This window comes from Entelurus aequoreus, linkage group LG01 (assembly GCF_033978785.1).
Source record: "Entelurus aequoreus isolate RoL-2023_Sb linkage group LG01, RoL_Eaeq_v1.1, whole genome shotgun sequence".
NCBI classification, from domain to species: domain Eukaryota; kingdom Metazoa; phylum Chordata; class Actinopteri; order Syngnathiformes; family Syngnathidae; genus Entelurus; species Entelurus aequoreus.
Window position 1 is genome coordinate 43,743,182 of NC_084731.1, and position 27,940 is coordinate 43,771,121.

The 27,940-nt window shown below is 39.8% G+C and overlaps 1 protein-coding gene across 7 annotated transcripts in view; it reads left to right on the forward strand.

Moving 5' to 3' along the window:
• Positions 1-27,528, forward strand: part of sfi1 (SFI1 centrin binding protein) — a 62,860-nt gene extending 35,332 nt beyond the window's left edge. For 3 of the 7 annotated variants that reach the window (XM_062051500.1, XM_062051550.1, XM_062051543.1), the window contains 18 exons: positions 6,540-6,657; positions 11,060-11,181; positions 12,446-12,514; positions 16,854-16,950; positions 20,292-20,410; positions 20,491-20,562; positions 20,699-20,767; positions 20,851-20,922; positions 21,060-21,176; positions 21,257-21,328; positions 21,471-21,533; positions 21,617-21,760; positions 21,865-22,037; positions 25,974-26,051; positions 26,528-26,756; positions 26,820-26,941; positions 27,010-27,109; positions 27,182-27,528. In XM_062051500.1, coding sequence (XP_061907484.1) covers positions 6,540-6,657; positions 11,060-11,181; positions 12,446-12,514; positions 16,854-16,950; positions 20,292-20,410; positions 20,491-20,562; positions 20,699-20,767; positions 20,851-20,922; positions 21,060-21,176; positions 21,257-21,328; positions 21,471-21,533; positions 21,617-21,760; positions 21,865-22,037; positions 25,974-26,051; positions 26,528-26,756; positions 26,820-26,941; positions 27,010-27,109; positions 27,182-27,325 — 1,980 coding nt within the window. In that variant the 3' untranslated portion in view covers positions 27,326-27,528. The remainder of the gene's footprint in view (positions 1-6,539; positions 6,658-11,059; positions 11,182-12,445; positions 12,515-16,853; positions 16,951-20,291; positions 20,411-20,490; positions 20,563-20,698; positions 20,768-20,850; positions 20,923-21,059; positions 21,177-21,256; positions 21,329-21,470; positions 21,534-21,616; positions 21,761-21,864; positions 22,038-25,973; positions 26,052-26,527; positions 26,757-26,819; positions 26,942-27,009; positions 27,110-27,181) is intronic. The other 4 variants (XM_062051509.1, XM_062051516.1, XM_062051533.1 and 1 more) reach the window with 4 other exon arrangements.
• The last annotated feature ends 412 nt before the right edge of the window (positions 27,529-27,940 follow it).

Consider the following 27,940-nt stretch of genomic DNA (forward strand, 5'->3'; position numbering starts at 1 on the left):
GGGCATGGCTTGAAGGGATCAGATGCATGTTGTTGGAGTAATATGAATACATGGGATAATATTTGTTTAGTAATTTATTATTTATATTCAAAATAACAATAAGGGGCGGCGTGACTCAGATGGTAGAACGGTTGTCCAGAAACTTTAGAGTTCCTGGTATGAATCCAGCTTCCGCCATCTTTGTTTCTGCAGTTGTGTTTTTGGGCAAGAGACTTCACCCACCTTGCTCCCAGTGCCACACTGGGACTACAGATAGAAATGAGCAATTATGAATATGATCTGTCTCATTTACAGTCTGTACAGCAGATTGTTCATTAACGTTCACTGTCCTGAAATTTTTTTTTAATTCAAGATCACATTATGATTTACTTAAAATATATGCAACAGTCACTGTTCTGCATTGTCTTTTGTAGTGAAGCACACACAGGAGTTGAGTCGTAGAGGATTTATTCACCTTTTTTTTTTGATGGAAACAAAAAGAACAGGGCGTCACACACGGTCCACAGTACAGAGGATTTCTCTCCACAGCTCCGAGCGTCAGTGCTCACTCTAGCGCATGAATTCAATCATTTATGCATACATGTGGAAATAATAATAATAATAAATAAAATAATAATAATAAAAGGTAAATAAAGCATAAAATGGTCTCAAATAAATAAATTAAATAAAAAACAGTATATAAAATATATACATCAGCAAATAACAAAAATATATATTAAGAAAAAGGGTCTTTCATATGTGCAACTTTTACCTCATTTTTCCCACTCACATCAACTCTTTTTATATTTTTCTACAATAAACTATGCCAAAAAACTCATAACAGACATACCTTTTTTTTATGGAAACAAAAAGAACAGGGCGTCACACACGGTCCACAGTACATAGGATTTATCTCCACTACAGAATAAAAAAAGAAATAATGCACACTCATATTAATACCACAGCGGCACACAAGATGTCCACACAGACACGCAGCCGAGTTTTTGACCCGTGCGCAAACTCACAAAACCAGGAAACCCCGTAATAACTGCCGCTAGCATTAAGCTAATCCACACATCATTTAACATATAAAAGTCAGTTTTTTACAACAATTTAACAAACAAAGTTTGGGAATTTAACCCGAATCCTTAACAGCACGTCACAAGACAGTGTGCATTCTTATAAAACAGAGCGACAACCAAAAAGTTAATAAAAAAATAAAGGGAGAGAGACATATACGTGACTTACCAGCTCCGAGCGTCAGTGCTCACTGAAGCTGGTCACACAGGTGCGACGCCAAATCACCCCCCAAGGAAACAAAAAGGTATGTAACGGAAAATAATACAGTGGAACCTATTTACAATGAGAGACACTTTTGGGGAAGTTCACAACAAAAAATGATGTGAATAAATGACCAAAATTAAAATAAAATAAAATTTAGCTCGGCTACATATACCTCTATGCATTAGCTAAAGTTCGAGCCATCATCTTCTGCAACAAAAGGCAAGGACGGTGACAGCTGGGATATTAATGCTACAATGTGTTTATTTTAACAACACATTCACCTTCAAACGGAGCTTGAGGCTCCTCTTGTCTCGATTTTTTTCGCTTTCTTTTACTTGCTCATAATACATATTGTCGTTTGGAGACCAACCCTTCTCTCCACCTGCAGCCTAGTGATGGGATCGGCAGTTCTTTTGACTGTACTGAATCACTAGAATCAGTTCCTTAAACTGATTCGTTCAAAAAATTAGTTCACCGAATCACCCCCCCCCCCCCCCCCCCAAACAAAATAGGAGGGGGGGCCGTGCGTAGTACAGTACAGTGCAGACATTCGCAGGAGAAGCAGCAAATAGGGTGAACGCGAGTCCCTACACAGCTCTGTGCATGCGTAGGGACTCGCGTTAATCGAACAACAACAGTTGCAGTAGAAGGGATAATAATAATAATAATAATAATATGAATCAGAATAGATCCCCAAGGAGAAATGTATTTTTGTTACAATAACTGTGTAAATAATAGCTTATGTATGTGTACGTACATTAGTTATTATTTTAATTTTAAATCTTCTCAAAACAGCCTGCCCTACACTTTACCCCCCGACCCTCCCCCTTGCGTCGCTGCTGCTCAGCCTGCACTGACTTTCTTTCTGTCTCCTCTACTAGTCTACTCTCATAACTTTATGTGTTGAGATAATGGGGACATGTGTTTGTTTTCATGTGGCTTGTTTTCATGGGATCCGCAGTTCTTTTGATTGTACTGAATCACTAGAATCAGTGACTGACACAGCGCCACACTGTGGCCGCAGTTCAGTACGTGAACCGAATCACTTCTGCAGTTCTTTTGACTGTACGAATCACTAGAATCAGTGACTGACACAGCGCCACAGTCAGCACAGTTCAGTACGTGAACCGAATCACTTCTGCAGTTCTTTTGACTGTACGAATCACTAGAATCAATGACTGACACAGCGCCACACTGTGGCCGCAGTTCAGTACGTGAACCGAATCACTTCTGCAGTTCTTTTGACTGTACGAATCACTAGAATCAGTGACTGACACAGCGCCACACTGTGGCCGCAGTTCAGTACGTGAACCGAATCTCTTCTGCAGTTCTTTTGACTGTACGAATCACTAGAATCAGTGACTGACACAGCGCCACACTGTGGCCGCAGTTCAGTACGTGAACCGAATCACTTCTGCAGTTCTTTTGACTGTACGAATCACTAGAATCAGTGACTGACACAGCGCCACAGTCAGCACAGTTCAGTACGTGAACCGAATCACTTCTGCAGCAGCAGTACAGTTTAATTGCAAATCAGCATTATTATAATGATGATGATAGCTACTAAACAACAACAACAGTTGCAGTAGAATGGATAATAATAATAATAATAATATGAATCAGAATTGATCCCCAAGGAGAAATTTATTTTTGTTACAATAACTGTGTAAATAATAGCCTATGTATGTGAACATACATTAGTTATTATTTTTATTTTAAATCTTCTCAAAACGTGAATGTATGCAGCCTGCGTAATAAGTATCAGGAAGTAGAGTGTATTATCAAAGATAATTGTATTAATATCTTTGCCATTTCTGAGACCCACCTTGATAATTCCTTTTCTGATTCAATTGTAGCCATTGAGGGGTTCTCAATTTTTAGGAAAGATAGGAACAGGTTTGGGGGTGGGGTGGCTATTTATGTTCAGAATCATTTATCTATCAAGGTGCGCAATGATTTGATGAGGGAGAGTATTGAAGCTATTTGTGTGCAGGTCTATCTGCCTTATTTGAAACCAATTATAGTATGCTGTTTCTATAGGCCTCCTAGTGCTGATGCTCTGTATCTGAAGGAGTTATGTGAGATATTTGACAGGATATCAGATGAGAATAGAGAAATCTATTTACTGGGCGATACGAATGTTGACTGGCTGGGACTTGGGTGTACAAACAAAAATAAGTTACTATCCATTTTAAATGCTTGCAATCTGTCCCAAATTGTTGCCCCTCCCACGAGAATAGGTAGTAATAGTGATGGTATTATTATGGCTACATGCATTGATCATATTTATACAAATGTTCCGAACCAATGCTCCAAAGCAGTCTCGGTTCCTGTAGGTTTTACTGACCACAATATAATAGCTGTCACTATAAAGACAAGGGTTCCTAAACCTAAAGCAAACATTTTTTTTACAAGGTCTTATAAGAGATTTGATGAAGAATGTTTTATTGATGAAATATCCTGTTTAAATTGGAACGAGGTGTGTAGTGAGGAAGACCCTGAGGCTGCACTGGACTTATTTATGTTAATGTACATGAGTGTTGTGGACAAGCATGCCCCTTTGAAGAAATGTTCTGTCAAAACTAAGTCTGCCCCATGGATTGATAATGGACTTAGAAGTTTAATGACTGAAAGAAACATGGCTAAAAAAGCCTCCGTCAACTCAGGTTTAATTGATGACAGGCATAAGTACTGTTCCTTTAGAAACCAGGTCACAAAGTTAAACAAACTGAAAAAAAGGGAATATTACAAACAGAGGTTATATGATGTGAGATATGATAGCAAAAACTTATGGAATGTTTTGAATGAAATCATGGGTAGAAAGAACAATGTCTGTACACCTTTTGTGGAATCAAATGGGGTGGTACTCACTAAGCCATGTGACATTGCCAATCATTTTAATAACTATTATGTTGACAAAGTATCTCAATTAAGGCATGGTATGCATATATCCAATAACAACAAATCAGCTGACCTCATTAGGAATATTATAATGGATAATAAGGACTGTGAATTCAATTTTCATTAGGTTGAAGTCAGTGAGGTTGAGAGGTTACTACACTCTCTTCCGGACAACAAAGTAGCTGGTGTGGACAACCTGGATAGTAAATTTCTGAAAATGACTGCTGGTATCATATCAGTGCCTGTTTGTCATATTTTTAATAAATGTTTACAAGTGGGCCTGTGTCCAAAGATATGGAAGGTGGCTAAGGTTACTCCTCTACATAAGGATACCAATTTGGCTTTCAATGAGGGCAATTCTAGACCAATAAGCATCCTACCTGGGTTATGTAAAATACTGGAGAAATGTGTGTATGCACAAATTCAAGCTTACTTTCAATCAAATGGGCTAGCAACTGATTCTCAACATGCATATAGAACGGGCCACTCTACGTCCACGGCTCTTATACAAATGACGGACGATTGGCTTAATGCTATAGATAATTCTATGTTGGTTGGAGCTGTCCTGTTAGATTTTAGTGCTGCATTTGACGTGATTGACCACTCTCTTTTAATTGAGAAACTTAAATGTTATGGTTTTAATACTTCAAGTTTAATGTGGATACAGAGTTATTTGTCCTCAAGATCACAACAGGTGTATCTTAATGGCAGCTTGTCTAATAGCAGAAGTTTGGATTGTGGTGTTCCACAGGGAAGTTGCCTAGGACCTTTACTTTTTTCTATATTCACCAATGATTTACCTTGGGCTACCGGGCGTGCAAGACTGGTTCTTTATGCTGATGATGCAACCTTATATCATGCTGCACCATCATGCAGTGTACTTAATGTAGTATTGAGTGAGGAACTAAAAGCTGTGCATGACTGGACAGTATGTAACAGACTTGTTCTTAACACCTCAAAAACAACAAGTATTATATTGGGGACTAGGCAAGGGTTATCTTGTGACCCAAAGTTGGATTTGAGGCTAGGTATTTCAACAGTTCAACAGGTCAGAAGTGCCAAGCTCCTTGGAGTGATGCTGGACTGCACTCTATCCTGGTCAAATCATATCAGTGATATAGTTACAAAGATGGGAAGAGCTGTTGGTGTTTCCAGGAAATGTGCTGCTTTTGCTGATCCACCTCTTCTTTGTCAAATTGTTAAGAGTTTAGTCTTGTGTCATATTGACTATTGTTCTACAGTCTGGGCATCTGCTGCAAGTGGTGAGATCAGTAAGCTCCAGATTGTCCAGAATAGGGCAGCAAGGCTGGTTCTTGGTTGTTCACTAAGAACCAATGTGAACCAAATGCATGCTTCTCTTTCCTGGCTAACAGTGCAGAACAGGTTGTTGGCTAATACTCTTATATTGTTCAAATCAGTAACCGGTAGTAAAACTCCTGCTTTTCTCATGGCCCAAATAGTTCACAGTAGCACTATACGTAATCACAATACCAGGGCATCCAGTGAGGGGCATTTTGTACTCCCTCGTCCCAGGAAGAATGCTTTGCGGAAATCTTTTATTTATAGATCTTTATCGCTCTGGAATAACCTGCCTCGAATTCTCACCAGCATTGAAAGTAAACAGGTTTTTAAAAAGAGAGTAATATTTTGTCTGAGTTTTTAAATTAGTTTGCTCGTTGATGATTTGTTTGGTTTTATATTGTGTAGTTATATTTATATGGTAATTATTATTCTGTGACTGTAAATTGTTTGCCTGTTTTTTATTGATGCTTTTATTTTTTTCTGTATTGTGTAGTTATAATTATATGCTTTTACTTGTAATTGTATTGAATTGTGGACCCCAGGAAGACTAGTGGGTTGTTGAGGCAACCAGCTAATGGGGATCCTTAATAAAAATCAAAAATCAAATCAAAAACAGCCTGCCCTACACTTTACCCCTCGCGTCGCTGCTGCTCAGCCTGCACTGACTTTCTTTCTGTCTCCTCTACTAGTCTACTCTCATAACTTTATGTGTTGAGATAATGGGGACGTGTGCAGTGCAGCCAACGTTTGGTGCATCTGAACCGCTGACTGGTTAGCCGTTGTACGCTGTCAGTAATTGCGGTGCGGCACTCGACAACGTTAGCAAGAAACGGCAGCGCCAGAGAGCCAATTAATGAGCTTGAGAGCGGTCTAAAGGGAAAGGCTCCAGCTTCAGCGGCCGTTTTCCGCTTGGTGTGATTGTTTGACTTGTCTCCATTTAATATAGAATAGCATTGTATTTAAACAGGGATCAAAACTGCTTTTTGAAATCATGTTTCCCCCAACCTCAAATTGTGTCCCTGGTACGAAGACTCTCCGTGGTTGCTAATTTAATTTGTGTTTTTTTTTTAAAGGTTTTCCTGGCTTGGAGAGAAAAAACTAAGTGTGTGGTATTTGAGCAGCACCAACAGAGGGAAGCACTCAGCATGGCTCAAAGTATTTTAAATCAAAGCAAGAATCAACCACACACAGGTACAAAAGACTTCATGTTAGACTAAGAGCATTTTTTATTAAAGACTCTTTTCCAGTTCATTTGCTGTTAAAATGTGGGACTTTTCCCAGGAAAATTATGGATTTTAATCATTAAGCTAAAATGGTCTGCCATATGGGAGTTTTCTGGGAAAACAGGAGGGTTGACAGGTACAAACCCCGTTTCCATATGAGTGGGGAAATTTTGTTAGATGTAAATATAAACGGAATACAATGATTTGCAAATCATTTTCAACCCATATTCAGTTGAATATGCGACAAAGACAACATATTTGATGTTCAATCTGAAAAACATTTTTTTTTGCAATAATCATTAACTTTAGAATTTGATGCCAGCAACACGTGACAAAAAAGTTGGGAAAGGTTGCAATAAATACTGATAAAGTTGAGGAATGCTCATCAAACACTTATTTGGAACATCCCACAGGTGTGCAGGCTAATTGGGAACAAGTGGGTGCCATGATTGGGTATAAAAACAGCTTCCCAAAAAATGCTCAGTCTTTCACAAGAAAGGATGGGGTGAGGTACACCCCTTTGTCCACAACTGCATGAGCAAATAGTCAAACAGTTTAAGAACAACCTTTCTCAAAGTGCAATTGCAAGAAATTTTGGGATTTCAACATCTACGGTCCATAATATCATCAAAAGTTTCAGAGAATCTGGAGAAATTACTCCACGTAAGCGGCATGGCCAGAAACCAACATTGAATGACCGTGACCTTCGATCCCTCAGACGGCACTGTATCAAAAACCGACATCAATCTCTAAAGGATATCACCACATGGGCTCAGGAACACTTCAGAAAACCACTGTCACTAAATACAGTTTGTCGCTACATCTGTAAGTGCAAGTTAACGCTCTACTATGCAAAGTGAAAGCCATTTATCAACAACATCCAGAAACGCCGCCGGCTTCTCTGTGCCCGAGATCATCTAAGATGGACTCATGCAAAGTGGAAAAGTGTTCTGTGGTCTGACGAGTCCACATTTAAAATTGTTTTTGGAAATATTCGACATCGTGTCATCCGGACCAAAGGGGAAGCGAACCATCCAGACTGTTATCGACGCAAAGTTCAAAAGCCAGCATCTGTGATGGTATGGGGTGCATTAGTGCCCAAGGCAAGGGTAACTTACACATCTTTGAAGGCACCATTAATGCTGAAAGGTACATACAGGTTTTGGAACAACATATGCTGCCATCTAAGCGCCGTCTTTTTCATGGACGCCCCTACTTATTTCAGCAAGACAATGCCAAGCCACATTCAGCACGTTTTACAACAGCGTGGCTTCGTAAAAAAAGAGTGCGGGTACTTTCCTGGCCCGCCTGCAGTCCAGACCTGTCTCCCATCGAATATGTGTGGCGCATTATGAAGCGTAAAATACGACAGCGGAGACCCCGGACTGTTGAACGACTGAAGCTCTACATAAAACAAGAATGGGAAATAATTCCACTTTCAAAGCTTCAACAATTCGTTTCCTCAGTTCCCAATTGTTTATTGAGTGTTGTTAAAAGAAAAGGTGGTGTAACACAGTGGTGAACATGCCCTTTCCCAACTACTTTGGCACGTGTTGCAGCCATGAAATTCTAAGTTAATTATTATTTGCAAAAAAAATATAAAGTTTATGAGTTTGAACATCAAATATGTTGTCTTTGTAGTGCATTCAATTGAATATGGGTTGAAAAGGATTTGCAAATCATTGTACCGGTATTCCGTTTATATTTACATCTAACACAATTTCCCAACTCATATGGAAACGGGGTTTGTATAAAGTACATACCAGTAGTCTTTTAATTTGATTAAAAAAGGCTTTGTTTTATAATGTTTTTTGATTAATTGTTTAATGAGTGTGACTAATAAAAAATGATAAAATCCAGGCACGAAACATTAAATACATACACATAGTTTTATATCCACAAGCCTAAGCCTTCGTTTTACTATGAATGGCCACAGGATATTCACAATCATGTTGAAAGCGCAAAAACAACTTTTGAATGAGAGAGTAAGACAAATCTATTTTACAATTGAAAGCCTCTTTTTTTTTTTACATAACCCAATTACATGTAGGTATACAGGTCTATTTTGATTTTAGTAATGAAATACAATTTATTTGGAAGCAGTTTGTGTTGTGTGGCCTCACTGGCCTGGAATCAGTCTATCCCCTGGCTCCCTCCCTCTTGCCTCCTCTGACACACACAACCTGTATCACTCTCAGCAGCAAGTTGAGGTGTCAGTAGCCGCCCTTTTGGCAGTCGGTCATCGTTTTTATACAGAGGACGGCAAATTGGAATTCTATTTTGGTCTGCTGATTTTTTACTTTGGAGAGTACACCTACTTACTCCTTAGGTTTAAATGAAACCCAGGTGGAAATGTGATTTTGAATAGGGAGAAATATTTTAGAAAAACAGGACGGCAAATATCCGCCCTTACCTTGGAGCAAATGTGCCGCCTTTTCTCTGTGTTGCCGGGGCATCTGATCGTCCCGACTACACTGCTTTGTGTTCAGGGGAACGGTGACAAGAAAGGACATGGATTTTAAAGTTAAAAGTTAAAGTACCACTGATAGTCACACACACACTAGGTGTGGTGAAATTACCCTCTGCATTTGACCCATCCCCTTAATCCAGCCCCTGGGAGGTGAGGGGAGTAGTGAGCAGCAGCGGTGGCCGCGTTCGGGATAAACCAGGTTTATCCCTGCATTGTGTTTAAATCACAAAAGGATATGTGTGTGAGGTCTTTCTCTGCCAAACATGCCTGTATGAAAACAATGCAATTTCAGCACGCACACACACACACACACACACACACACACACACACATACACACGCACAGACTCACTCACAGGGAGAGAAAAAAACGCAGGGCTACTGTGATATTTAGCTTGCTTTTCTCTCGCCCAAAATGTCCTCAATACTATACTACACTACACTAAATGAAATAAGACAATCAACTTTTCTTATAATCATCACATCAACTTTATTTGTGTTATGTGGTTATTTTAACTCCCCCAAAGTAAGTTTTCATCCTCTATTGCTCCAACACACATATGTGCCTACTTCAGTCAGGTGAAAAGCAAACTGACTGAAAAAGACGGGCCAGCAACGCGACATCCTTTGCCCTTCAAAATAAAGCTGCGTACTGTGACGAAAATAAAGGAAGTACCAAAATAAAACCACAAATGTTCAATAAACTCTCAAATAAATATAATGAGAAACAAAACCAAGTTACAGAAAACAGATTTTGGTGGAAAATACATTTTTTCAAATGTTTTACTTCTCACATGTTACATATACTGTATAAAAAGGGCCATAAAAATGGAAATAAGCGGTGGTAGTCACTGAACACGGTAGAACACGGGTTTTTTGTTTTGTTTTTGCTTTTTGTGTGTGTGTGCGCCCTCTCATAGATTGCGCCCTGGGCCACATTGCCTATAGCAAAAACCGACCATGTCCACACATGTTAAAAGTGCAATTTTAATGTTGATGTGCATTTATTAGAAAAGAAATGTCGGGTATTGCAAGCAGAAAATAGTTGTTCATTGTATGTCAATTATTTTCACAAAAATATGCATTGAGGCATTAAATTGTATTTTGTCCGATTACTCGATTAATCAAACAAACAAATCAATAGATTGCACAGCTGATTGACATCGAACAAATTGCAGTATTTTTATAGGTGTGTGTGTGCGTGCGTGTGTGTGTGTGTGTGTGTGCGTGCGTGCGTGCGTGCGTGTGTGTATGTGTGGTGAGTCTATATTACTGTGCTTGATGATTCCTAGGTAAAATGAGTGTAAATGTGGTTATAGGTGCGTTATTTCATGTTAAGATGGCTCTCATAATGATAAAAACTGTAAATAGAAGGCCATAAACAAGTTTGTTATGCTCTAAGTAGAAATGTCTCCATCGCTGAAGTTCACTTATCCTGTTTGGCCTTAGAACCGAACGATGACTATATTGAACTCTTTATTATAATTATTATTATTTATTTATGTATTTATTTTACATTTTAAGATATATTGAATTTGAGGTTTTGGGTTAGAAAACTGAGTCTTTCACATCTTATGGCCGAGCATCTACTTTCTCCCCTAGCAGCGATTAGCCCCAAACATCTCCAAGTGACAGGCACTTATTCTAAAATCAGTGCAATGACACTACGTCCAACCTGATGTATTAAGTAAACATAAATGAACTCTCTTTTTAGTAGGAATTCACCCAAAATAGTACAAATAATAATTATTTAAAACATAAAAGTCCATTAGCTTAATGAATTTGCAAAGGCGATATGGCGTCGACACCTTGCATAATATCATGAAACAACAATACACTCACTGTTACTAATTCAGTGTTGTTTCGCTATTACTCATTCAGTGTTGTTTGTTTATCTCCAGAGGTGCTGCTGCAGTTGGAGACAACGGGCACAGAGAAAGCCCAGAGGCATCATGACAACAGATTGCTGCGTAATGCACTGAGGGCATGGAATGAGTATCACCATGCTCACCTCAAGTACAAGGTTAATTGTTACTATCTCATCGACCTGCATCCAACTCTTGTCAACAATGCAATTCTCTCACCACCATGTGATGCTGACACACGGGCTGAAACGACAAGAGCCCTTTTCCATCAAAAGTTCAGAAACTTTAGGTTCCTGGGTCCATTAGTTACTGGAACTATAGCTTCCTGTCGAAAAGCATTTCACAGTTCAGGGTAGTTTATACAAATCTGACTGTTGACGAATGGATGAGTGCTAAAGTACGTTTCTACATTGATGCCATGTAAATAATATTAGGTTAGATTACTTTTACTAATGTGTAAGTCAATAAAATACAAGGCAGCACAATGCAAAACGATGGGATTTTTAAAAAAAGAAAGCCGCCCTCCTCAGTAAATGTGTCTTGACTCTTGTCTTGTTCTGTATATTGTACAGGATTGCTTATTAATTTATTGGATAGTAGTCTGTTTAGTTCAATTCTTAGTTGTTTTTCTTTATTACCTCTTGTGTAATTTATTTTTACCCCATATTTGTTCCCACTACCGCACCTTAAATTGGAGTCCTTAATCTCGTTATATGCAAATATAATGACAATAAAGTCCATTCTATTCTATTCTAAATGATGAATTCATGAGAGAAGTGGTCTGATTACCCACTATTTAAGTGGTATCAAACACACACAAAGTTCCTGCAACTCAAAAGTTCTTATCGTTCTTCTTTCTCTCAGTTGTCAAGTATCTTATTAAAATACAAAAGAACTAAAACATAAACAAACTGTATCTGCATAGAGTGAAAGGGTGCAGGCGTGCCCAAAAAAACAAAACAAACAAACTTGCCAGTTTTCTCAACTATTGCTGCTCATTTCAATTACTGGCCCTTTTTATATTGAGATGGTGGCACATTTGCTCCATAGTAAGGGCAGGAAATTGCCAGCCTGTTTTTCTAAAACAAATGCGTAATATTCCTCTTTTTTCAAAAATCGCCTCAGGTGCACATCATTAACACTTCCGCCTATCTCACCCATGAGCCGTAAATGGGAAATGGCAAAATTCCTGTAAAAGTTACTGCAGTGAAATTGGGCCTCAGGGTGGAGCAGATGCAGCATTGTCTTGAAAACCAAGTTGCCAAGCAGAGCTTTGTTACCTGGGAAGTACATACAGTGTACAAAGCTCAATGATACAACGATTAGTCCACACTCAAAGTACACACAAAAATTTCATTAGATTGTGCAATTGCACCTATTGTTATGTCCAGTATGTACATGATTTATTTAGTTTTTTTCCAGGTCCAGCACAACTTTTCTGAGAAGACACAGCTAGCACTCTGGCATCGGGCCCTCACTCTTCAAGCAAAGGTATCTCCTACTCAATGTTCCCTCTATTTGTACATGTGTGTGAGCAAACGCAATAACTCCCTTAGCATTCGGTGGAGCACTTGTGAGCAACATCAGACGTGCACACCTGTCCGAAAGCTGACATCAAGTTAAAGGTTTTATATTAGTAATCAAATGAAATTTTTTTCTAATATAAGTGGCCCACTTAAATGGATATTACAAACACAATCTTGTTTTTCATGAACTGTGTTTTATGTCTAGGTGGGGGTCCAACTTTGGAAATAATTTGTACCCCTTTCAGAGATCACATTTAGTTCCGCTTAATATATATTTTTATTTGCATTTCGGTAATCCAGTAAGAACATTCCATGATTAATATTCATACGACAAATTAACATTCTTAATAAATGACAGTAGAATCAGCACATCTGTTTGGGGAGTCAGAGTGTAACGATTTGGAATTGACACTTTGTGTGGTGTTGGAGTTATCTGACTTTTTGTGTGGCCGTAAATGCATCACTGGCGAAGTGCGGTGAGTGTGTGCGTTGGTGCAAGTGAGAGAGAGAGGGAATGGCTGCTGTCGATATGACAGATGACAAAGAGTTGGTTTAAGCCTGGTTTATACGGCAGACAACCCAGTTTTGCTAGAATTTTTTTTTTACTATGTTTTTGTTGTGGTGGCTGACAAACAGTTTTGCTCAATAAAGTGATTGATGGAATTCCTGCCCTCTTTAAATGGTCTCTACAGACGTAATAATTTAACAGTGTTGACGAACATTGTTTTCTCTGTTGTGGCCGCTTGACATCACCTGTTACTCACAGTTGCATTGCAAAATCATACATAACAAATTGTTATCTGTTTATTTTGTTAATAGTTCAGATGGGATTTGATTTTGAGTGCAGCAGAGATTTGATGTGCGCAGAGGGCATGTGAGCAATGTGCAATTGCGCAGGCGCGCACCTCAGAGGGAATGTTGCTCCTACTCTACCTTCTTCTTTCTTTATGCTTTACTGTGCGCAGGAAGACTCTTGGACAAGTTTTGATTTGTTTTTTAGGAACTCTCTTAATTCTTGACGTGTATTAAGAAGTACTCTACCAGGCGAGGACTACATTTTGATTTCAGATGCGTGGGTGTGGACACAACTGGCTTGAGTAAGAGGGCGTGGCTTGAAGTGATCCGATGCATGTTTTTGTCGTAATATTAATACATTGGAAAATAATTGTTCATTAATTTATTATTTATGTACAAAATAACAATAAGGGGCGGCGTGGCTGAGATGGTCCAACGGTCGTCAAGAAACTTTAGAGAGTTCCTTGTACCAATCCAGCTTCCGCCATCTTAGTCACTGCTGTTGTGTCCTTGGGCAAGAGACTTCACCCACCTTGCTCCCAGTGCCACCCACACTGGGACTACAGATGGAAATGAGCAACTATGCTATAATCTGTCTCATTTATAGTCTATACAGCAGATTGTTAATGTGCACTGCCTTGAAAAAAAAACTTTTACCTCATAGGCCGGGGGTCGGCAACCCGCGGCTCTAGAGCCGCAGGAGGCTCTTTAGCGCCGCCCTAGTGGCTTCCTGGAGCTTTTTCAAAAATGTTTGAAAATGGAAAAGATGGTGGAAAAAAATATAATTTTTGTTTTAATATTGTTTCTGTAAGACAGAAAACATGACACAAACCTTTCTAATTTTTAGAAATCACTGTTTATATTAAACATTCTTCACCGATGAGAGGATTTGATGAGAGCTGTTTTGTCCTACTAATTTATGCGGTCCTTGAACGCACAGTAGTTTTTTTTTACATGTACAACTTTCTCAGACGCAGCCACAGTAAGACATGTTTTATGACACTCCTTCTTTGTCTCATTTTGTCCAACAAATATTTTATGCTGTGTGTGAGTGTACAAACGTGAGCTTTTTGTATTGTTATTGACTTGTGTGGAGTGCTAATCAGGCATATTTGGTCACTGCATGACTGCAAGCTAATCGATGCTAACATGCTATTTAGGCTAGCTGAATGTACATATTGCATCATTATGCCTCGTTTGTAGCTTTATTTGAGCTCATTTAATATCCTTTACTTATGTCCTCACTGTATTTAATTTATATTTGCATATCTGATAATTGTTTGTGTGACATGTCATTATAGACCACAGCAAACATTACCTAGCTTGCCAAAGATAGTAATAAATCCATTAGAAGAAGACGGCCTGCTGTTTCCTTTAACTTAGACAAACACATCTATACCTTTGGCCATTCTAAGCTAGAAATTTCCAGGAGTAATCTTACCCTCAGAGAAGCCTCCGTTTTACTAATGTTTTCCAATGTTACAAAAATGTGTAGAATAAATATTACATTTCAACATTTCTATCAACAAAGATTTGTGTCAGCCTGTGAAACATAGTCATTTTGATAGTTAATAGCTAATTTAAACACAATCACCATGTGTTGCCTTCACCATAAGAATTATATAAGGCTTTTAATTTTTTGCGGCTCCAGAATCATTTGTTGGTGTACTTTTGGTCCAATATGGCTCTTTCAACATTTTGAGTTGCCGACCCCTGTCATAGGCCCTAGCTGAGGTTCACAAGCATCATTCTTTGCAACAAAAGGCAAGCACGTGAGACATTACACAGGAATTGACAGACAAGAAAGTAAAATATGTATTCTTATTTTCCGAGTGATGACAGCTGGGATGTTAATGTTACAATGTTGTATTCAAAATATTCACCTTCAAACGAAGTATGAGGCTCCTCTTGTCTTGATTTATTTTTTCTTTCTTTTATTCGCTCTTGATACATATTGTCGTTTGGAGGCCAACTCTTCTCTCCACCTGCATCCAACTGCCCGTCAGCACATCTGAACCGCTGATTGGTTAGCTGCTGCGTGCTGTCAATCATTGCGGTGCGGTGCTATGGAACGTTGGTAAGAAATGATAGTACCAGAGAGCCAATTAAAGAGCTCGTGGGCGGTCGAAAGGGACAGGCTTCAGCTTCAGCGGCCGTTTTCCGCTTGGTGCGATTGTTTGACTTGTCTCCTTTTACTATACAGGGTTCGTGCAGGTGCTTAAAAACCTTGACAATGCTTGGATTGTAATATTGTGTTTTCAAGGTTTGAAAAATGCTTGAATTTTGGGTGAAGTGCTTGTAAATGCTAGGAAATGTTCATCATATTTCTCGGCAGTCTGACTCAATAGGCAAATTATAAAATGGGAAAAAATAAAATAAGTTTCTTTAAAAATGAAAGCTACATGCTTGATCTGTTGGCTTTGCAGGAGCCCTTACATGCCAGAGCCGTATATACGGCTCTGTGTCGCCCCCAAGAGGACAGTGGTGTATCGGTCCATCATGCCGGTAGATTGTCGTTTTAATGAACATTGGATGGACATTTTTAGTCCATTATTGGAGTTGTTTGTACTGTGAAGGTCGTGTAATGTATAATTTGTAACCTTTTTCACAACTTAGAGCTGAGTTAATATGAATGATTTTGTAGTTTTTACACAACATGATTGTGTGCATTTCTTGCTTTATTATTTTCGTTGTCTGCTTAACTTGTTTGGCTACCTTAGTGAAAGCAAAAAAAGTTAACTTTTGTCTATTTGTTCATTTGTTATCATAGCCACAGTTATAAGGCAAGATATGCTTAAGAGGGAACTCTCCTGAAGGAATCAATAAAGTACTATCTATCTATCTAATGCAAGGTGACTGAGGTGTTGTGAAACAAACAAAATATTTTCCTTTAATTTATTATCCTTATATTAATGTGGAACAGTTTTGTTAATAAATGAGTGTAATTGAATTTTTGAGGGTCCGTGTATTTAAATCACGTTATGCAGTTTCAAGCACAAATACGGTGTGAATCAATCCGTGCTGTTCCATGTCATTGAGTGCTGTAAGTAAGAAAAATAACAAGAAATTTGAAAAAACAACACAAATGGAGACACGTTTGCAAACACCAATGACATTGAATAGTCTACAGAAACACTGTTTCATTTTCTATGCCCCATTCAGTTAATGATAACTGCTGGTTCAATGTTAGGCTTAGGTTTTAGCAGATTTTCCGTATTTTTCCTACAGACAGCATTTGGTGACCTCAAACAACAAGGCTATGGATTGATTCACACTGGTTTTCACCTTTTGAAGGGTACTGGAAAAACTGGAAAATTGATCTTGAAAGTCCTTAAAAAAGGTGCTTGAATTTGGCCATGGAAAAGGTGTGCGAACCCTGGATATAGCATAACATTATTTTTAAACTGAGACCAAAATTGCTTTTTGAAAAAATGTTTCCTTAACTTCAAATTACGTCCATGCTACAAAGACTCTATGTTGTTGCTTATTGAAACGGTTGTTTTGTTTAGGTTTTCCTGGCTTGGAGAGAAAAAACGAAGTGTGTGGTGTTTGAGCAGCATCAACAGAGGGAAGCACTCAGCCTGGCTAAAAGTGTTTTTAATCAAGGTAATAATCAACCACTCACAGGTGCAAAGGACTTCACGTTAGACTACGGGGTTATTTCTTAAAGGCTCTTTTGCAGTTTATTTGATGATTAGAGTACAACATACCTGTGAAAATATGGGCAATTTTTCAGAGAAATAAGGTTTTTTTTTCATCAAGCTAAAATGGTCTGCCGTACGGGAGTTTTCTGTGGAAAACAGGAGGGTTGATAGGTATGGAGTACATACCAATAGTTTTTGATACAGTCATTCCTTGCCACTCATTTCCTGTTTCGCATTTGACTATGTCTTTAATTACCGATAGTCAAAAATATGCATATTTAAGCAAGTCTTACATAAAAAATGGCAAACAGGAACTTAAAATTACAAATCTAAGGTAGTGTACTGTAGCGCTGCAAGCAAGAATCTTTTAATTCGATTAGAAAAAGCTTTGATTATTTGATTGAGTGGAACCAATAAAAATGGATAAAATCCAGGCACGAAACATTAAAGGCCTACTGAAACCCACTACTACCGACCACGCAGTCTGATAGTTTATATATCAATGATGAAATCTTAACATTGCAACACATGCCAATACGGCCGGGTTAACTTATAAAGTGCAATTTTAAATTTCCTACTAAACTTCAGGTTGAAAACGCCTTTGTATGATGACGTATGCGCGTGACGTAGCCAGTGAAACAGGAGTATCGGTAGCCCATTGAATCCAATACAAAAAGCTCTGTTTTCATTTCATAATTCCACAGTATTCTGGACATCTGCGTTGGTGAATCTTTTGCAATTTGTTTAATTAACAATGGAGACTGCAAAGAAGAAAGTTGTAGGTGGGATCGGTGTATTAGCGGCTGGCTGTAGCAACACAACAAGGAGGACTTACTTGGATAGCAGACGCGCTAGCCAACGCTAGCCGCCAACCGCATCTGTGATCGGGTGAAGTCCTTCGTCGCGCCGTCGATCGCTGGAACACAGGTGAGCACAGGTGTTGATGAGCAGATGAGGGCTGGCTGGCGTAGGTGGAGCGCTAATGTTTTTATCATAGCTCTGTGAGGTCCGGTTGCTAAGTTGCTAAGTTAGCTTCAGCGTAGTCAGCAACAGCATTGTTAAGCTTTGCCAGGCTGAGAATTATTAACCGTGTAGTTACATGTACATGGTTTAATAGTATTGTTGATCTTCTGTCTATCCTTCCAGTCAGGGGTTTATTTATTTTGTTTCCATCTGCATTTCAGCCAGATGCTATCACGTTAGCTCAGTAGCTAAAGAGCTTCGCCGATGTATTGTCGTGGAGATAAAAGTCACTGTGAATGTCCATTTCGCGTTCTCGACTCTCATTTTCAAGAGGATATAGTATCCGAGGTGGTTTAAAATACAAATCCGTGATCCACAATAGAAAAAGGAGAGAGTGTGGAATCCAATGAGATAGCTTGTACCTAAGTTACGGTCAGAGCGAAAAAAGATATGTTTTGCACTGCATTCTAGTCTGTCACTCTAACGTCCTCATCCACGAATCTTTCATCCTCACTCAAATTAATGGGGTAATCGTCGCTTTCTCGGTCCGAATCGCTCTAGCTGCGTTGAAAACAATAGGAAAATATGAGGAAGCGAACAACTGACTACGTCACGCTACTTCCGGTAGGGGCAAAGCTTTTTTTTATCAGAGATCAAAAGTTGCGAACTTTATCGTCGTCGTTCTATACTAAATCCTTTCAGCAAAAATATGGCAATATCGCGAAATGATCAAGTATGACACATAGAATGGATCTGCTATCCCCGTTTAAATTTAAAAAATTCATTTCAGTAGGCCTTTAAAGAAACGGACATTCAAAGGTTTCCGCACGGCGGTTGGAATAATGCACACATAAGTGTTGGTGTGTAGGGGCCGTGACCTGTGTGGCAGCAAATAAAAAGATCCACCCATCCATCCATTTTCTACCGCCTGTCCCTTTCGGGGTGGGGGTGGGGGGGTGGTTCTGGAGCCTATCTCAGCTGCATTCGGGCGGTAGGCGGGGTACACCCCTGGACAAGTCGCCAGGGTGTACAGGGCCAACACAGACAGACAACATTCACACTCACATTCACACACTAGGGCCATTTTAGTTTTGCCAATCAACCTATTCCCAGGTGCATGTCTTTGGTGGTGGTAGGAAGCCAGAGTACCCGGAGGGAACCCACGCAGTCACGGGGAGAACATGCAAACTCCACACAGAAAGACCCCGAGCCTGGGATCGAACCCAGGACCTTTGTATTATGAGGCACATGGACTAATCCCTGTGCATAGAAATAGTTTTTAGTAATTTCTAGCAATGCACACCTGTTAAAAGTGCAATTGTAATGTTGATTATGTGCATTTATCAGAAAAAAGTGACAGTTATGACAAGCAGAAAAAATATTATTTTAAATATTTTTACAAAAATACGAAGTGAGGATATGAAGTATATTTTATCCGATTAATCGAACAAACTAAATGATAGATTTCTCGAATACTAAAATAATCGATAGCTACAGCACTACTGCACTGTATTGCATAGCTGATCATCATCAAACATGTTGCAGTATTGCTGCATGTTGGTGGTTGTGTTTAACAACTCTGTGTGTGCGTGGCATTTTAGTGCTGTCTGTCGCCTGTGTTGATGAGCCAAAGACAATTTTTCAACTCGGTGGATAATGAAGATGTATTCTATTTTATCATATTCTAACATATTTAGAAGGTAGTAAACAAGTTGAACATTTGAAAATAAGAATTTCTACTCAGCTGAAGTTCACTCATCCTGGACTGATATGGAACCTATTAACTGAGAAAAACAAGGTATGACTGTACTGAACTTTTTTTTGGAATTTTTTTTTTACCTTATATGAGATAGTGAATTTGGGGTTTTGGGTTAGAAAAACAGTCTCACACTTCTTATGCTCGAGAAGCTACTTTCTCCAATAGCAGTAATAAGCCCCGGACATCTTAAAGTGACAGGCACTTATTCTGGAATCTGTGCAATAACACTACTCTCCAATCGGCTATATTAAGTACACATGAATCAACATATCTTTTGGTAATAAATCACCCATAATAGTACCGATAATAATTATTGTTATTCAAAACATAAAAGTCCATTGGCTTAATGAATTGGCTTAGACGATATGGCGTCTCTGCGATTTAGGTTGCGACTTGTCCAGGGTGTACCTTGCCTTCCTTCCGAGTGCAGTTGGGATAGACTCCAATCCTCCCCGAAACCCTGAAAGGGACAAGCGGTATGGATGGACGGATGGATGAATATGGCGTCTATAGCTTGCATAATATCATGAAACAATACTGTACTCGCTATTACTCATTTAGTGCTGTTCATTTATCTCCAGTGGAGCTGCTGCAGCGGAAGACAACGGGTACAGAAAAAGCCCAGAGGCATGACACAAATGTGCTGCGTAAAGCACTGAGGGCGTGGATCAAGCATCACCACGCTTGCCCTAAGTACAAGGTGGATTCTTACTATCTCATTGACATGCAGCCACTCTTTTAACAATACAGTTCTCTCACCACCATGTGATGCTGACGTAGGAACCGAGGCTGGAGCAGATGCAGCATTGCCAGGAAAACCAAGTCGCCAAACAAAGCTTTGTGTCTTTGGAGGTATAAACAGTATATAAAGCTCAGTAACAAAACAATGAGTCCACACTCAATGCACACACATAGCTTTCATCAGATTGTGCAGGTGTACCTATTGTTGTGTCCAGTATGTACATGATTTATTTAGTTTTACTTCCAGGTCCAGCACAACTTTTCTGAAAAGACGGTGCAAGCACTCTGGCATTGGGCCCTCACACTTCAAGCCAAAGTATCTCCTACCTGCTCCTTAACATCTTCCTTTGAAAAAAGGTTTTGGCCGCTCTTCTTGATGCGTGTTGTTACCCGCCATAGGTGTTTGATGGATGGAGGCTGTGGGTCGCAAAGCAACGTTGGAAGAGGTTGAAAGTGGCAGAAGCTGCTGAGGTAGGCAAAGAACCGCCTCAGACAGTTGGCATGATGTGCGTCCCAGCCATTGGAGATCACATGACCGATATGGGGAGGAGCCAAGCGTGGCGCCACGAAAACGCTGTGTGTTAATGTTAACGCCTGCATCACCCAAGGTGCTGCAGCGGAAGGCAACGGGTACAGAAAAAGCCCAGAGGCATCATGACACAAATGTGCTGCGTAAAGCACTGAGGGTGTGGATCAAGCATCACCACGCTCGCCCTAAGTACAAGGTGGATTCTTACTATCTCATTGACATGCAGCCACTCTTTTAACAATACAGTTCTCTCACCACCATGTGACTCTGATGTAGGAACCGAGGCTGGAGCAGATGCAGCATTGCCAGGAAAACAATGTCGCCAAACAAAGCTTTGTGTCTTTGGAGGTATAAACAGTATATAAAGCTCAGTAACAAAACAATGAGTCCACACTCAATGCACACACATAGCTTTCATCAGATTGTGCAGGTGTACCTATTGTTGTGTCCAGTATGTACATGATTTATTTAGTTTTACTTCCATGTCCAGCACAACTTTTCTGAAAAGACGGTGCAAGCACTCTGGCATTGGGCCCTCACTCTTCAAGCCAAAGTATCTCCTACCTGCTCCTTAACATCTTCCTTTGAAAAAAGTATTTGGCTGCTCTTCTTGATGCGTGTTGTTACCCGCCATAGGTGTTTGATGGATGGAGGCTGTGGGTCGCAGAGCAACGTTGGAAGAGGTTGAAAGTGGCAGAAGCTGCTGAGGTAGACAAAGAACCGCCTCAGACAGTTGGCGTGATGTGCGTCCCAGCCATTGGAGATCACATGACCGATATGGTGAGGAGCCAAGCGTGGCGCCACGAAAAAGCTGTGTGTTAATGTTCACGCCTGCATCACCCAAGGTAACCTGACTGTTTATCCACTGGTCTTCTTTCCTACAGCAGATGCTGCTTACTGAGAGTGTGGTGAGGCGTTGCGCCATGAGGTGGAAGCAACGGGCCCTTTGCAAACCAAAGGTGACAGAAGGTCAAGTACTGGCAAAGACAGTGACCTTGTCTTTTTCAGAATTGAAAAAGGATTCTCCATCTGAACAGTATGCGGACAACATGGAGCTGTGAGTTCACCGCATAATGTTTGAATATTTTAACGGGGGATGTTCCCGTCAGGGTTTTATGGTGCAGATTTCGATCACCCATAAATGAGATTGGCCCATATCGATCACATGTAGTAACTGTAAAATGTTAATGTATTTACAGTATGGTGAGTGCTATTGACAGTGGAACAATTTTAATGCAATAGTTAAGCTACTTGGGTATTCTCTTTTACTACGGTACATTAGGGTGGCACAATGTAGACCAGACCTGGGCATTCACCGGCCCCCGGGCCGCATCCGGCCCTTTGCGCATCCCTGTCCGGCCCGCGTGAGGCCAATCATAAATTACAAAATAAATTTCAAAAAGTATCTATGTCGAGTGTGCAATACAACAGTGCTGCTTTTGTTTTGAAAAGCGTTATTTGTATTACTTCCGTGTGCGCGTGTGCGATTGTGAGTGAATTGAACGGCGCAATCACAAATTACAAAATAAAGTTTAAAAAACATCTATGTCGTGCGCGCAATACAACTGTGCTGCTTTTATTTTGAAATGTGGCCGTATGTCCGGGGGGAACCTGTGAGTGAAGGTGCATAGAGACAAGTGATGAGATGCTAAAAAAAGAAAAGTTGATGACGAATGGCGTGTTTTCAACAAGACATGGACTGGCAAGTATTTCTTTACATAAATTAAAGGTAAATTTGTGGTACACAGCTTGCTGTGTTTAAAGAATATCATTTGAATCGCCACTACACGACGAAGCACGAGGGAAAATACCGGAATCTGTCTGATGAATCACGCGCAAGGGAGGCCGATGCGTTGATGGTAAAACTGCAAACCCAACAAGGACTTTTTGCCATATTTCACACCCCCAGAGATGCAGCCGTCAGGACAAGTTTCGTCATTTCTCACAAAAGCGCCAGAAAAGGTAAGGCGTTTTCTGACGGAGAGTTTATTAAGGAGTGCTTATTGGACTTTGTTGCGCTGTATGCCCGGAGACATGGACTGTTTTTCGCTAACTTTGGATGAGAGCTGTGATGTACGTGACACCGCCCAGCTGCTCTTCTTCTTACGTGGGATAACTGCAGACTTTCAAATCACGGAGTAGCTGGCAGCCATGCAGTCAATTAAAGAGACAACCACAGGTAATGACTTGTTCACATAGGTAAATGCGTGTTTGGACATGTTAGGACTGAAATGGGACAAGCTGGCAGGTGTGACAATCCAATCCACTTTATTTATATAGCACATTTAAACAACAAAATGTTTCCAAAGTGCTACACAACAATATTAAAAACAATATTCAAATATTATCCTTAGCTCCACCAATGACTGAATAAAAAGAAAAAACAATTACATATAAAACCAATATAAAATAAATATGATTAAAAACTATTTTTAACAACAGATGGTTGTCCAAATCTGACGGGGAAAAATGTTGGATAATGCAGGATAAAGTGACCATCAAAAGCAATCTGCTTTTGTATAAAGTTAAGTTAGGTTAAATGAAATTATTATTATTATTATTAATTATTATTATTTATATCATCATTATTATTTATCTTACAGTATATCAAAAATAATATTGAGCAAAATTTAATTGAAATATTGTCGTGTGGCCCTCCAGCAGTGCTCGGGTTGCTTATGCGGCCCCCGGTGAAAATTAATTGCCCACCCCTGATGTAGACGATAGAAATGATATACATTCGGCCAACAATCGAGCTTTTAATTAAGGCTGAAACGACGCGTCGACGTAGTCGACGTCATCGGTTACGTAAATACGTCGACGCCGTTTTTGTGCGTCGACGCGTCGCATATTTACGTCACACTACCATCATGGCGAAGCGCAAAGCAGACGATCAAAGAAGACGATGCGAGCGGTGCGAGCGAGGGGGGAAAAGCATGCCAAAAGTGGTCAAAAGTGTGGGAGTATTTCAATAAACGGCCTAATAATGTTGTTGTATGCACACTGTGTCGAGCGTAAATGGCCTATCATAGCAGCACAACGGCTATGAACGAACATTTGAAAAGAAAACCATCAACTAGTCAATCGTCCGCGCGAGCATACGTTGTCATCATTACACAAAAACATGAATGTGTCATTTGTATCTGCTAGGGGTGTAACGGTACGTGTTTTGTATTGAACCGTTTCGGTACGGGGCTTTCGGTTCGGTACGGGGGTGTACCGAACGAGTTTCTAAGCTAAAGCTAAAGTCTTAACAAGCTGCTTTGCTCCGTCTGCCTCTGTCTCAGCACGCAGCATTGTCCCACCCACACAACCATCTGACTGGTACACACAAAGCATTGTCAGCCAATCAGCAGTGCGTATTCAGAGCGCATGTAGTCAGCGCTTCAGCGTGGAGCAGATAGGTGTTTAGCAGGTGAGCATCAGGCAGCGGACTCTCCCCAAATGATAATAAACACCTCCCAGTCAACTACTAGTAACATCACTATGAGCCCGTTGACCTTCTAGAAACTTAAACTGCAGCTCAGCTCACTCGCAGTCCTGGCTTGAGGTGAAGGCTAATTAGCTCTCAGTTCCAGCCACATCGACCCCTTCTGAGGGCCTATTTTCAGCTGTTGGGAATATTGTAAACAAGAAAAGAACCAAAGCATGTAGACATGCTAACCTTTCTTCATTACAACTGTTAGACACTCACTGGAATGAGTAGAATTGGTTATTGTGTACTGTGTTGGACTGGATGTTTATTTTGCACATTTTAAAAGTAATACTTAATGTTTACAGTGCTCCAGAATATTTAGATTGGCACTTTTTTGTATTGGATGTTTATCTTTATTTTTGCACATTTTAGCAAATAAGCAATACTTTCACTTTTGTTGAAATGTTTACACTGTTGTTACAGAATATTTCGTTTTGCACTTTTTTGTATTGGATGTTTATCTTTATTTTTGCACATTTTAAAGCAAAATAAGCAATACTTTTACTTTTGAAATGCTTATACTATTGCAGAATATTAAGATTTGCACTGGATGTTGACTTTTATATTTGCACATTAAAAAGCAAATAAGCTACTTTTAATTTTGTTAAATGTTAAAAGTTTTAAATGTTTACATTGTTACAGAATATTTAGTCATGTTGTTGTCAATGTTGACTGAGTGGCCATACTTCTTTTTTTTGTAAATAAAAGCCATGCCTTTTCAAAAAACGGGCCTACATTTATTTTTTCATCTTCATTTTGAATAAAAAAAGAATCGGTAAAAGGAAAAATAATCTATAGATTAATCGAAAAAATAATCTATAGATTAACCGATTAATCGAAAAAATAATCTATAGATTAATCGATAGAAAAATAATCGTTAGCTGCAGCCTTACTTTTAATAGTATCATTATATTGTGGTAATGCATGTTGATGACACATTCTAGCTGTGTCCCGCAAGTTTGACAGCTACAAGCGAACAAATTGTAGCATTCATGCTCCCGGCTAATGTCTCTCCACAATGCAAAACCACTTCTAAGTCAGTAATCCTCATCTCCATAGCAGAAAATAAACTGTTTCTTACAAGTAATTTTATCACTGGACGACAAGGAATATCTAAACATTGGACAGGGGTCGCCAACCCGTCGATCGAAAATATTAGGGGACAAAAAATATTATTTTGAGATCAGTGACACCTCCACCCGGAGAGTGACCAACAGACCTGCAGACAGGCACGTATTTTAACCCCTAAACACGCCCACACTGCTCGCCTCGCTCTCTTCAGCCTCACACCGCGGCCACACCCGTTGTATGACATGCACACAAATTATGGAACTGCCACAATGCATTAATATATATATATATATATATATATATATATATATATATATATATATATATATATATATATATATATATATATATATATATATATATATATATATATATATATGTATATATATACATATATATATATATATATTCAATTTTAAATATGCTTCTTTTTTTTCTTTTCTTTAGACTATCCCCAATTATACGTCGACAGCCACGTCGAAAGAAGGAGCTGTTTGAGCCTCCATTAAAAGTGTTACCACATGAGTATGTGATATTTGATTTGATTTATTTTCATTTGTTATATTAGGCAATTTGGGCAGCACAGTGGCACGGTACTGGGTTCAAACCTGGGCTCTGGATCGTTCTGTGTGGAGTTTGCATGTTCTCCCCATGGCTGCGTGGGTTCCCTCCGGGTACTCCGGGTACTCCGGCTTCTTGCCACCTCCAAAGACATGCACCTGGGGATAGGTTGATTGGCAACACTAAATTGGCCCTAGTGTGTGAATGTGAGTGTGAATGTTGTCTGTCTATCTGTGTTGGCCCTGCCATGAGGTGGCAACATGTCCAGGGTGTACGCCGCCTTCCGCCCCTGTGCAGCTGGGATAGGCTCCAGCACCCCCCACAACCCCTTAAGGGACAAGCGGTAGAAAATGGATTGATGTTAGGCAGTTTATTTGTATTTGTATACGCAAAAGCAATGACAAATGCTTTACGTGCTACGTGGTACTTTTTTTTTGTAGAGTTTTGCCTGCCGCAGGACTTTTGGGGCACACTTGCCTATCACAGACATATCTTCCTGGGCTGTTTTCTGCCTCCCTCCATCATCCTTCCATCTCTTCCTCTGCTGCGCATCAAAGTGGAGATGTGCAGCAGTTCTCCCCCCACAAAACATCAATCCCCACTGAAGACACACCGCCGACATCCTGTGACCTGTTACTGCCTCCTGCTGCTTTCATGAGCATAGAAAAGGTAATATTTATCACTAAGACTTGAATTCACCATCCCATTCATCTTATGTTTACTTTGTGCAAGTTGGGACACATGCAACCAAATGAAACCAGTGGAGAATATGATGTGATGTCATCCCTGATGAGCGAGCTAATGAGCATCCAGCAGGATATGAGGAGTTTCCAGCAGGACAGGAAGCTGCTCAGGTGAGCGCTTTTTGGACAGCAGCGTTTCCACTGCTCTCATCCTGTTGTTTGACACTTTGGATGCTCAGTTTCTGCCAGAATACGAGAGACATCTTGCACATTTGGCTACAGACGAGTGGAAAAGACGAGGAGGTGGATAAAAATACAATTTGTCAACAGCTGGTGGAGGTAAATAAGAAAGCAAAATGAGTAAATGTGTTTCCCAAATGGATTTGGTGATGTTACTTGTGTTGTTGACAGATAGAGGAGTACATCGAGAGACTGTCCAGTGAGCTGACAAAGCAAAGGCTTTCAATGCGCTTGCATGCAGAACGGCTCAGACATTTACAAGCTGCCCTCGACTCCTCAGGTTTTTTTTCCCTTTGTCAGCAAGTGCAGATGTAAAAGACTGAGCAGTTTGCTCCCAATTGCAGCTGTCTTGTCAGTTATTGTAGATGTTCTGTATTTGTTTCTCCATGTTTGTACATAACTGTTTTGCCTGTTTTATACTCTATATACTAAGGAATGACAATAAAGCTTTATTAGACCCTTAGTACTAAAGGTCTTAGTGGCCTAAAGGTCTAATGAAACGGCATTGTTAATTATTATTCTCTGCATTTTGTCTCATTTTTGAGGGCCTTATAGGGAAACTGCACTTTTTTTGGAATTGTGCCAATCGTTCACAATCCCTGAGACAAGAACACGTTTGGTTTTGTTTATGCATTCTAAATTGTAAATAAACACGTCACTTCCTGTCAATGAGAAAGGACGCAAAGAAAAAAAGCTCCGCTTCTGCTACCGGAGTTTTTGTTAAGTCTGAAGATTTTGACCACTGATTTGACCACTGATTTGCGATCACAGCCACAGGAGAGTCACCTGGCATCTTCGATCTGATTTTGGTCAGTTGAGAGGCACTGATACGCTGAAATAAGGCGAGTGGAAGAGCCGTTAGCCTCAAGCCAAAGGCGCCTCCCGCAGTTCAAAGCGGTTGCCTAGCAACCAAAAGTTACGGCGAGTTTA